At 33.7% G+C, this 13,456-nt stretch overlaps 1 protein-coding gene across 1 annotated transcript in view; it reads left to right on the top strand.

Annotated features, from left to right (window-relative positions):
- LOC122508919 (trichohyalin-like) overlaps positions 1 to 13,456 on the top strand; it is a 122,407-nt gene that overhangs the window by 36,322 nt on the left and 72,629 nt on the right. The window contains exons 3-4 of the mRNA XM_043622585.1: positions 6,669 to 6,808; positions 7,115 to 9,293. Coding sequence (XP_043478520.1) covers positions 6,669 to 6,808; positions 7,115 to 9,293 — 2,319 coding nt within the window. The remainder of the gene's footprint in view (positions 1 to 6,668; positions 6,809 to 7,114; positions 9,294 to 13,456) is intronic.

Below are 13,456 nucleotides of genomic sequence, written 5' to 3'. Positions count from 1 at the left end.
AGTACATCATTTCCATTCGTTGTATGAATAACAAAAATGATAGATTCAAAATTCTTAGAGCTGTATACACATGAATTTATATTCTAATTTTTCCATCAGAATATCTTTCGATTTTTTTTAAATTTAAAAACCAAAATAGAAACAATAAAAAGTAAGCAGTAAACATTGAGAATCTTCAATTTCAAAATAAAACAATTCCGAACATAATATGATGAAAAAGAACAAAGTAATAAATATTAACAAAAAATAATTGAAGATAGGTTGCAATTAAGGAATAGCATAAATGAGAAAATGGAGAATAAAATTTAAAAACGTTAACAGCATCAACGAAGTCCACTCTAGTTTAAGAAAAAAGACTGTCTGAATACATGAAGTTTCGTACAAATAAAAAATATCTATCTAGACATTCTCTTTAAACTTACTTTGTTACCATGGTAAAGAGTTAAATAAAATTGTCAATTGTCAGTTCATAATTACTGAGTATCAGAATTATTTGCCTAATTTTTCATAATTGCGACAGACATATTGGATCGGCCGATTTAAATTTTAAAAATCTGTCTGCAGATTCGTAATCAGCGACTCGAAAACTGTTGGAATACTGAGTATCAGAATGATTTGCCTAATTTTTCATAATTTCTACCGCCATATTGGATTGGCCATTTTAAAAATCTGACCTCAGATTCGTAATCAGCAAATCGAAAACTGTTGGAATACATAGTATCAGAATGATTTGCCTAATTTTTCATAATTTAAACCGCCATATTGGATCGGCCATTTTGAATTTTGAAAATCTGACCTCAGATTCGTAATCAGCGGCGAAAATAACCTTGGAGTATAGGCTTTCATGTAAATAATTCCTTTTAATATGCATTTATAAGGATTTTTGTCATTTGATCGTCCATATTAGATCAGCCATTTTCAATTTTGAAAGTTGCAATGCAGATTCTTAACGAGTTTAGACCTCAGTCCCAAAATATACCTTTAGTAACATTTCTAGAATTTGTGGTCGCCCTGCTATTGAATTTTCTGAAAAATCATACCGTTCACAACGTCGAGAAGTTACTGAAATTAGTGCAGAATTAAAACATGATCCACAGAGAATGATTATGGCATGTCGTTATGCATCGAGGCGTTCTGGAAATTTTGATTTATGTTTTGTACTCGATAATATACTGAAATGTCCAGAGCAACCTAAAAAAATTAGGAAATTAATCAACGAACCCCTAGTTTCAATTGTGAAAAAAACTCCAAAAGAAGCCTTAGCATTTTTATTAGAGAAATCTTTGAGTAAAGATTTGTATCAAAGCATGCGCACAGAAGTTAAATCATGTGGTGCAGATATCTGGCCAACCTACAATGAAGTTAGACTTGCTAAGGAAAGATGTCGCCCTCCAAAAAATTCTCTTTCTCTTTCTGAAAAGATTGTAAAGGTCACCCTTCAATCCTTATTAAACCATACCACAGAAAGAATTGTAAAATTGCAATCTGAAGTTATTATTCAGTACATGCAGAAAACAAACTTAGTATTATTAGAAAGCGTGATGATGTTTTCATGGGGGTTTGATGGTTGTTCAGGACTATCTTGGTATAATCAGTCATACAAATCTGCAGCAGAAAATGCGCCACAAAGTGATAAGAATCTGTTTGTTACAACTGCAATTCCTTTACGATTACTATTCAACTCCGATGAAGAAAATATAGTTCTCTGGAACAACAGAACATCGCAATCGCCAAAATCATTTCGCCCTCTTTGCATTCAATACATTTCAGAAACTGCAGATGTTATTTTAATGCAAAAAAAGAACGTTGAAAAAGAAATTGACAAACTAGAAATTCTTGAAATTGCATTGGATGATAATCGTCGTATTCGAGTTCATTTTTCTCTGTTTTTGACATTAATTGACGAAAAAGTTCTAAACATCATAACAAATACAAAATCAATGCAAAACTGTCCTATTTGTCACGCAACTCCCTCAATGTTTAATAATTTGTCTAATAAAGATAAAGGTATTTTTTTACTAAATCCAAACTCGCTCCAATATGGTTTAAGTCCCCTTCATGCATGGATAAAATTTCTGGAAGTTTGTCTGAATATCTCCTACAGAATAAACATAAAAGTCTGGCAGGTAAGAAAAAAGAGCACAAATTGGAATTTATTGAAAGAAGAAAATATATACAAAACATTTTGTGGGAAAAATTAGGAATTATTGTGGATAAACCAAAACCTGGTGGTTCTGGTAGTACAAATAATGGGAATACCACTAGAAGAGTTTTTCAAAGTCCGGAGTTACTCGCTGAACTGCTTGGACTTAACGTGCAGATGCTTCGGAATTTTAAGAAAATTCTTATTGATTTATCTTGTCATCTTCCTATTGACGCATTAAAGTTTGATGTTTTATACGAATCAACAGCGAAAATTTATGTTGAGCACTATCGTTGGTATTTAATGTCAGCATCTTTGCATAAAATTCTTATGTACGGTGGTGATGTTATAAGAACAAGTTTATTACCAATGGGTATGTTAGGCGAGAAAGCATCGGAATCAAGAAATAAATATTACAAGAGCGACAGACAACATCATGCAAGACAAATCAGTCGAGAAGCTAATCTTGAAGATGTATTTTATAGATCCATGGACAGTACAGATCCAATTATAAATAATATTAGTCTTCAATCACGAATAAAAAGGAAAATGAAATTTCGATGGTGAAAGAAATTGGGGATTTACTTGAAGTTCCACAAGAAACTTCAAACAATGACTATAAAGTGGAAGATGAAGATGAACAGATAGACATATCGGATACTACGGAAACTCTCGAATATTTACAGAACATAGAACTGTCAGCAGAGGAAGACTTGGAAGATTATTATATTTGATTTTTATAAGAAAAAGTGGGAGGCAAGGGGACCCACTCAGAAAGCACCCCGAATGTGAGAGGCTAGGGGAACTCACTCAGAAACCTCCCCGAAACGTGGGAGGCAAGGGGATCCACTCAGAAAGCACCCCGAAAGTTAGAGGCTAGGGGAACTTACTCAGAAACCTCCCCGAAACGTGGGAGGCAAGGGGACCCACTCAGAAAGCACCCCGAAAGTGAGAGGCTAGGGGAATTCACTCAGAAACCTCCCCCAAAATGTGGGAGGCGAGGGGATCCACTCAGAAAGCACCCTGAATGGGGTTTAAATAGCACTGCAACCTCCTTGTGGTATACTCTGGAAAATACAATAACAGTAGGCGAACTGCAGGCAAAACAATAAAAAATATTAACTTTTTAAAATTAAAAACTATCACTTTTACTATAAATCAGCAATCCAAAAATCTGATTCAAATATAAATTTAACAATTTTTGCATAATAAAGCCATCATATTGGATCCGCCATTTTGAATTTTGAAAAACTAAGCTATTCGTAATCAGCTTCCTTAAAAACCCCTGAGAAATAATTTTCAGGCAAATTGTATCAACTTTTGAAAAACTGTCTACCACATTAGATCCTCCATTTTGAATTTTGAAAAAATAAGTTCAGATTCGTAATCAGCGACCCCAAAAACTCCTAAGTAATAATTTTTAGGCCAATTGGATCAATTTTTAAAAAAATGTTGCCATATTGGATCCGCCATTTTGAATTTTGAAAAACTAAGTTCAGATTCGTAATCAGCGACCCCAAAAACCCCTGAGTATTAATTTTCAGGTCAATTGGATTAAATTTTAAAAAATTGTCTGCCATATTGGATCCGCCATTTTGAATTTTGAAAAACTAAGTTCAGATTCGTAATCAGCGACCCCAAAAACCCCTGAGTAATAATTTTCAGGCAATTTTAAATAAATTTGGAGTTTTGGCCAGCAAACTAGGTCGCCTGGCCCACTGTGACTGCCCAGCGAAACACAGAAGATTCGGTTTCTGTAGCGGCCGACCCATTTTGTAGGGTTCGCCATCTTAGTCCCCACGAGAGATATCGAGAAGTAGCCTCCTACTGGGTAAAAGCCCCTCGTGCGCCTCCCACCAACGGCAAGGTCTTGAAACCCCTAGAGAGGGAATTTAAGGGTAGATCAATTATAAAAAAATAATTTTATAAGCAACAGTTTTATAAACAAAAATGTAATTTAAAATTTTAAGAGTGTCTTAAATATTTTAAAAATAATAGTACATTATTCAACTAGGGAGGTAAGTCTAAGTTTTTCAATATTGTGCGAGGTCATAAACAAGGTTACCTCCCTTGTTCCATACTTTGCTTTATACAACAAAAGCGTATTATGGTTACTCTATGCTACCTGTACCGGTGTAAGCGGTCAATAATGTACCCTTTATCTCCCTAGGGCTATAGTGGATACTTTATTGACTGCTGGGTTATAAGGGGGAACTTAGTACGCGCCTGTACAGGTAGATAAAGTGACCATAATACGCCTGAGTTGTATAAAATTAATTACTATACAGGTCTATTGATAATAGATTACAAAATATTATCCAAGTACTTTCGGGGCGTATTGGATAATTTTGACCGGGTGCGATGATTAAAAATTAATGACCAAGTAAAACTCCTAATGTTTGTAATAATGTTATTAGAAACTACGTTAAAAGTTACTAAGAAAGAAATTTGAATAAATTTTTCGTATTTTAAAACTTTGAAAAAATTTAACAGATTTTAATAAAAAGCAGAGGACCACGTTTTTTAAATGTGACTGCAGTTTTACTTTCTTCAATTTTCTTTAATGAAACTATTTTAATATTTTTTACTATAAGTATAATACAGGGGAAAGGTGTACGAGATGATCCCGCTAAGGGTGAATGACCATTATTCAAAGAAAAATCAACATTTTTGAGTTTGTTTTGTACGAACTAGTAGATAATTAATTTATCTAACTTTTCTAATTAGAAATATATGCAGCTAATTAATATTTTACAAGTAAATTTAATTTTTCTAAAACCTTACAAAAGGATCATCTTGGACACCGGGGTGTCCAAGATGATCCCCCTGGTATGAGCAAGATGATCCGTAGGTTTATCTTACCCCAATTATTGGAAAAGGAGACTACATTAAAGAAATAACGTATATTAATATTAAATATGCTTTATTTAGGTTATAAATGCCTTTGAACACTTACCAAGATTCATTTTTCTATTTTATAATTTCGTGGCATAATAATAATTTCTTGTATATAATTTATAATTTTATAATTTATTATAATTTCTTGTCTACAACAAGAAAATTAATAAAAAAGATGTAGATTTCAACTTTTTGTTTAAAATAAATTAGTTTTGATAATAAAAACATATAAGAAGCGAGAAAAATTAAATTTTTTATTAATACTAGAAAATTCACTTTGAGGTAAAACGAAATACATGGGAATCAGGGGGATCATCTTGACACCCATTGAGAGATCATCTTGCCCCAAATGCCACTATTTTGTAATTTGTTCGTAACTCAATCTACGAGCTCTGTTATTCCATAATACCAATCATAACACTTAATTGAAGATAAACTGAAGCTGTGAGTACAAGAAAAATGGAATTACAGCTGGTACAACAAAAGTTATCTAAGTACAAAGTTAAGCTTTCCTTCGATCAAAAGTATGAAATTTTTATTTTTTACAATAGAATTTTTTTAATGACGCGTGTTATCATGACAGTTTGACTGATTCATAGGTATGTCAGTGGCAACATATTACCGTATTTGCCAAAAAGGTTACGCTAATAGGCTCTCCAAAACTCAAAAGGATCATCTTGCCCCAGGGTATCATCTCGTACACCTTTCCCCTACAAACCTCACTTAACAATATAATTTTATCAAAATCTAAACTTATAAATAATGATTTTCACACATTATTCATTACACCACAGGTCGGTATCCATCACGCCCCAGCTGGCCCGGGACGAATTTGATAACTCTGCATTGATCCAAAAAAATAATTCTAGAAAAAAAAGTAGAAGGGATATCGGGACATACTTTTTTTTAACAAAGTTAAGATACTACAGTCACTTTTCTGTGGAATAAACATTTAAATAATGTAAAAATGGCAGAGTAAAATAACAAAGATCGCCCTTCTCTATTTGTTGATAAACATTCAATTAAAAAACAATAAAATGGAAATATTTTAAGGGGAAGAAATACTATATTTTTAACTATAATTATCAAGAAAATAATTTAAATATCCTGTAAAATTGTTTTATAGTAATTTTTAAAGAGAAATTGAATATAGTCATAAAATAAAATCGGTCAGAAAATATTTTGAACCTTTTTGAAATTTTTAAGCATTTTTGTAGAATTGGTCATTAAACAGATGGAATTTTTAATTGTCGTATTATTGAGTCGGTTATTAAATCATCGGAATTATTATTTGTCATATTATGCGCAATCGGAATTTGTAGATTTGATCATTGAACAGTCTTGATTTTAAATTGCCACATTATTAACACAATATGCATCGCAACAATTTTGATACGTTTTTTGTTGCAATTTGATATCCTCAGAAAAACTGTGCTTCAATGTTACCTTACGACAAATAATTAATACTGTAGCAATATTGTCTCAACATTCCAAGAAATATTCGTAGTATAGACTAAATATTGTGGTCATTTGTGGTAAAATTTCTGTTTTTAATTAATAATATTTTCGATAAAAAAATTATTACACTGATTCATGTCTAATTAATACAACTTATTTCTATTCATAGCTTGAAAAAGACGACGCTTTAACGGAAATTGAAATTCTGAAAGACAAGATGGAGAAAGTTCAGTACACTTTAAATAAAGCACACGAGGAACGAGAAACTAGCAATAAAGAGTGTGAAAAATTAATGGAGAAATATGACAGGTAAGTATTTTTAATGCGTTTATTTCTGTTTCATTTTTAATATTTTAAAAATAATTGTAGAAAGAAATTTTTTTCCGAAAAAAGTGAAAAATCTGCACAAAACGTCAAAAAATGAGAATTGTTTAACGCATTGTTTCTCTAGACGCACAGTTTAAAAAATATTATAGGAAAAATCTAAAATTTATAAAAAAGCAGCATTAAAATTTCCCTTTAAAGTCAAAATCAAGAAAGTTTAGGGTACAATATAAGTAAAAGAAGAAGGTGAAAAATGAATTTAAAATTAGTAACATAAACTTTTGTTTGCAGATCGCAGAGTGAAGTGTATCGACTGCAAAATCGAATTGACGTTCTGGAAGCGGACAAGGATCGTTTGGAATTGGAAGCAGAGAAGCAACAGATGTTGGGTTCAAAGAGCAGAGAAGAAGCACGCAAAGCACAAGAAGAACTGGCACGCATTCAGGAAATGTACGACAGAGCAGCACTTCAGCTTGGGCGTACCAAGGAGCACGAGGAGAAGTCCAAGGAGGATCTCGATCGATTGACAGTTGATTTAGAAATGGTTCGCGAGAGGTACGAGAAGTCACAAATCGAAATGCGTCGTTTACAGAACGAGCGTGAAAAACTTGTCGCCGACAACGAGAGGATAAGCTTCGAGCTGGAGCGAGCACAGTCGCAATTGCACAAGGCTCAAGCGGCCACCGAGAAGACGCAAGAGGAACTCGCTCGAATGCAACTCGAATTGGAGAAAATGTACGAGAAACACGATCGACAGCAGGCGGAAGTTCGTAAGGCGCAAGCTGAGGCCGAGAGATTGCGAGCCGATGCAGAGAGTTCACGCGACGAGAGCGAGAGGTACGCGGCACGTTTCGGGAAATACCAGGAGAACACCGAACGTCAAAAGGACGAATACGAGAGAGCGAAGCTGGATAACGAAAGGCTGAGGGATCGCCTTGAGAAGACAGTGGCGGAACTTGACAGAGCGCGGAAATCCGAGCAGGAAGCCTCAAGATTGCGAGCCGATTTGGAACGGGAGCAAGGCGTTCGAGGTAAATACCAATACGAGCATGAGAAGTGGCAGAGCGAGGGTGGTAAACTCCAGCAGGATCTGGAAAGAACCAAGGAGCGCCTGGAAGCGCGTGAAAATGAGCTCAAACGATCTCAGTCGACAATCGCCGATCTCGAGACAAAACTTCACGAGTCCCAATTGCAACTCGATAGATTACGCGACGAAGCCAATAAAGTCCGTCAGTCAGAGGAAAAAAATCGGGCCGATATCGAACGCACCAGAATCGAAGCCGAGAAGGTCAAAGATCGCTACGACAAAATGAAAGTAAAAGCGGACGCTCTCGAGGCCGACAACGAGAAACTTCGAGTCGAGATTGTCCGTCTAGAGAGACTGATGCAAACGGAAGGTAAAACAAGATCAGAGAGCGCAAGTATCGAAGTCGAAAGACTCAGGGCGAGTCTGGATAAGGCAATCACAGCCCGGGACCAGGTCGAACTGGAAGCCGGTCGCCTAGCCAAGGAACTGGAGAAGTCGCAGATGCACATCACGAAATTCCAAGAGGCGGCCGAGGTTGCCAAGAAGGAACTCGAGAGATTGAACGGTGAAGTAAATCTCTCCCGGGAGGAGCGAGACGCCCTACGACAGGAGTTGAGGAGAAGTCAGCAGCATCACCAGATGGCCGGCAATGAGGAGATCGCTCGTCTTCAGCATGATCTACAACTAGCGCAGAGAGATCGCGACAAACTAGCCGCGATTCATGAGAATCGTGAGAAACACGCCGAGAAGGTGGAGAAAGCCAAAGAGAAACTGGAGGCAGAGGCGAAGCAGTTGCAAGTCGAGAGGGACCAACTTGTCATCCAGCTGGAGAAGTCCCAGGACATGTTGATGAATTTCCGACAAGAGTTAAACAACAGCGAGGCCGAGGGCGAGAAGCAACGGGAAGAGGTCATTAGACTCCAGCAACAGGTTCAGCAGTTGCAACAACAGAGAGCGCAAACCCAAACACCGGATCGAGCCGCACAGGAAGCGATGGAGGCACAACTTCGAGAGGTTCATCGCCTCAACCAACAGGTCCAAACCCTCACCCAGAATCAGAACAAAGAGAGGCAACGCGCCGAGATGGCCGAGAAGACAATTCAGGAACTGCAGAAGCAACTCGCTGCCGCGGCGTCCGGTGCTCCCGCCTCCAAGGAGCAGATCGAGCAATGGAGAAAGATGTGCGAGACCGAGAAGCAGAGGGCCGACACTGCTGAGAAGAGGGCGCAGACGATGGAACGGCAGTTGCACGCTCATCAACAGCAAATTCAGCAAATGCAGGCGAATCTTCATCAGAATCAAAGTCAACAAAACGGCTCCGAAGCTGCGCGATTGCGAAAGGAGTTGGACCGTGCGCGTGAGGAGGTTCAACAGGCGACTGTTGAACGCGAACGATTCCAGACTCAAATCGAAATGCTGTGTCAGGAGTTGCAGAAAAATCAGGTTAGCAGGCCGCTCATCTCGTCCTTGACAAACCTGCGAGAGGATACTGTCAGAATTAAAAAGTTCCATCATATATGCCCAGCACGCTCACAATGCACGAAATTTTTTTACTCACCTCTCTCACTTCGCCACTTTTTTATACTTTCGTGAATCAAACAAGAGACATTTTATCTTCCTATGGAACATATCATTCTTTTCTGCATAATCAACGTCTGTATTTAATGCCATTCACTTATTTTACTTGGATGTTTGTCTTCAAACAATTGATGTTGCGGTTTAGGTTACGCTATGGTTCAAGTCTTGCAAGCAAAAGTGAATCCTAATTTTTACTTTTTCAATCGTTTTTATTTCTTCAATTTTTTCTATTACATTATTTCCTTCATAAATAATGCTGTCCCTCGTGATCAAAATTATGTTGAAATTATGACGTGATTATAATTATAATTAGGCGAAAATGTAATTGAAATGTTCAGGAAAGTTTCGCGCTAAATATTTATTTAATCGAGACATTTAAATCTTTACACAACTTTCAATAAACATTGCAATTACATATTCCGAACATTGCAAGTAAATATTTAATAAATTTTTAGGAAAGTTTCGGTGCTGTGGGGGTACATTTCGACTTCATTTTATCTGTTGAGTTCTTAAAGTTTCTACTAGTCTCGCTGAGACTACATTTAAGACTTACATATAAAAATAAGTCATAAATGTGTATTGCTTTAAGATTAAGGCGTGTTAACAATATTCTTAAGCTAATTATGAGACTAAAATATCGTTACAGACTAAAATTAAGCCTGATTTTAAAATTAGTCCTTCACAGATTTAAGACTTTTTTTCTGTGTACAATACTTACACAGCAGGTTTGCCAATAAACAATTTTTTAATAAAAAGAATAAGACTTTTTATGCAATTAAGTTAATTGTATTAATAACAAAAATAATTCTTTTTCTTTTAAATTATCTTTTGTTCGAAAACGTAACTTCCCAGTGAGAAATTTTTCACCGGTCCAATATTGGGAGCCAAGAAACCGAACATCGGTCCAATAAAAGCTCCCAATATTGAACCAATATTAGCTGATGCTTGTGATGTAACGGGTTCGCCAAGCATCGGTTGTTACTATTGGTCCAATATTGTCAAACAAGAGAAAAAATTTTTTTTAATTAAATAATAGTAATAAATTAATGTTTATAATTTTTTTTTGATATATTTATTTTTAATAATTTATGTAAATAATAAATTATAATTGCTTTTAAAATGCAGCAGCTATTAGGAAATAGCACTCTGCAAAAAATTCTAAAATAAAATAAGGCCGTCGGTAATGCGATGCGTGACAATTGCGCCAACACGGCAACCATTACTGGACCAGTTATTTATTGTCTCTTGGCGATTTCTCACTGGGTTTTTGTGCATATTAAAAGTAATTTACTTATGTCTAAAATGTTATTTTTTCCTACTGAAACATAGAAAGTTTTTTGTTTAAATGTAGAAACAATTATTTTTGACTTTATAGAATAATTATTCCCATGAATAGAAAGTTACCTTTTTATTAATATAATTAATTTATTCCATTATTAAAAGCTTTTAATTTTTAATAAAAATGTTCACACACACACACAAAATCTTAATTTCAAATATAATTAAATAATATGGACTTATTAAATGAGAATAGAGACTTTTGTCTTTAACATCTTACATCAAATAATTAAATATATTCAATAGTAACAATGATTGTGTAAATAATAATATAATTCTATAAATTTTCTTTTTTAAGTTAGTTACTTTATTTCCTATTTTTTTTATTAATTTAATTATATTTTATTTAAAAATTCACAAATAGAAACAACGTCATTTAAGATAAAAATTATTTTACATAAAAACTATTTTTTATAAAAAAAATTTCTTCCCCACAGAATAGATTTAAAAGACAAAAATGAACGTTTAAAAAGTAAGAAACGTTTTTGTCGTAAATTAAAGAGCTTTTATCGGAAGTTTTGATATTCATCGAAGATTCTTGTAAACCATCTGAGAATTATAAATAGAGTGTCTGCCGATAATTTTCACGTATAAAAATTCGATATTTTTTTGCTGTATCAAAATTTATATTGTGATCACTGTTTCTTGCAAGACTTTAAATTGTCAGTGTCAGAATGTCACGCGTTAAACATTATTTTGTATTATCGATTTACTGCATCATGACCCCCACAAAAGTAGGCACTGCTTCAGTGCACCTGCGTCGTGCCTTAGATTCTATTATATTTATATTACTATATGTGGGTGATTTTCATAAAACTCAAAATTTTGCGCTTTTACAAAAATAAACAAAAAAAGCAACATTTACACGGAGAAAATTTGTTCCTTATATTTTACCAAATTTTTCAATAAAGTTGGGATATAGTAGCATAATCGTAATTTTTAATAATTTTTATATTATTTTTTCGGTAACAATATTTAAAATCTAATGTGATATCTTTATTCCTTAAGAACTAGTACTGTAAAAGTTGAAAAAAAATTGAAACTGAACGTTTAATGTAAATTAAATAAATACCTCCTTGATGGGCACTAACGTTTCAGGAATAGTTCGGTAAAACTTCCTTGACTTGCCTAAAGTTTTAGTTTTCTGGATTAAAATACTTTATTTCAAGTGTCCCGCAGTCAAATGAAAGACTTTCACACTAATAGTTGATTTTTCCAACTTACTTAGACTTAATTAATAATCATTTTATTATTATTTAAATTAAAATTCAATTAATTAATTATTTTAAACACTTATTAATTGCCAAATATGTAATAAATGCTTTCAAATCATATAAAAAGAAAATATAAAATAGCAATAACATACTTATTTTTTTAACATATAATTTATTCATTTTAATTAAACATGAATAATAGTAAGTAAGTATGTAAGTAAGTAAATAAGTAGGTAAGCAAGTAAGCAAAAAGGAAATAACTTGCTTGCTTACTAGTTTACTTTCTTATTTGCATACTTACTTGCTTACCTACTTATTTGCTTACTTGCTTATTTCATTCCTGCTTACTTCCTGCCTTATTTACTTACTTCCTAATTTCCTTTTTGCTTACTTTGCTTACTTGCTTGTTTCCTTTCTGCTTACTTACTTCCTTATATGCTTACTTGCTTACTTTCTTATTTCCTTCTTGCTTACTTTGCTTACTTGCTTATTTCCTCCTTGCTTACTTTGCTTGCTTGCTTATTTCCTTCTTAATTACTTACTTTCTTATTTGCTTACTTTCTTACTTGCTTATTTCCTTCTTGCTTACTTTATTCCTTATTTGCTTACTTGCTTATTTCCTTTTCGCTTTTTAATACCTCACAATTATTATTTAATATTTCAGAAAGATTAATTTTCTATTAATTAATTTAATAATTTCCAACTTGCACTTTTAATATGTATATTTTTAATTTTAAACACAAAAATTTGAGAATAATAAGGATTTTCATAAATTATTGTTTTATTCCATTAAATACAAATTTAAACATTTTTCTTTATAATAATAAAAACATAATTTAAAAATATTTCATAAATTGACCTTGAATATAGTTAGAAATGATTCATTAATATAAATAATTTTGTACAACGATAGTTTATTAATTTGAATCTTTCTCACAAGCGGTGAAATAAAATTGAGATTAATATATAAGGACAGTTGAAACTTTCTAAAGCATTAATGTAAAGCGTGCGATGTGTGTATTAGTGTATGCGTTTAGAATGTACTGTAGGCAGGTGTATCAATTAGTATTTGTTCGTAAACAATTGTAGGGGGTTTAGGTAGTAATTAAAGTAGGTAAATTGAGAGTTACGGCAGTATTAATATAGATCTACTGAAGTAACATTATTTTTTATTTTTGTTCTTCAAGTTTTACCGAACTTTCAGTAAATTGCAACTCGTCAGTTTTACCGAAGACTTTATCTTACGTTTTACCGAACTATTCAATAAATATGAATGTAGCGAGCACTTGGCTTACGTTTTACCGAACTGTAAGTGAAGAGCTAATACATGTATCGTGAGCTTTATGATTTTTACATTATTTTTCAATCCAATTTCTTTTACAGTCTAGTTCTTGAAAAATTACTGTTTTGACACTTCATCCCAGTTTTACCGAACTAAATTCAGTAAAATTTCAGGAATAAATTTTCTCCGTGTAG

This window comes from Leptopilina heterotoma, unplaced genomic scaffold (assembly GCF_015476425.1).
Source record: "Leptopilina heterotoma isolate Lh14 unplaced genomic scaffold, ASM1547642v1 Lhet_581, whole genome shotgun sequence".
Lineage (NCBI taxonomy): Eukaryota > Metazoa > Arthropoda > Insecta > Hymenoptera > Figitidae > Leptopilina > Leptopilina heterotoma.
The sequence above is the reverse complement of the archived record's forward strand: the minus strand, read 5'-3'. Positions and strand labels throughout refer to the sequence as shown.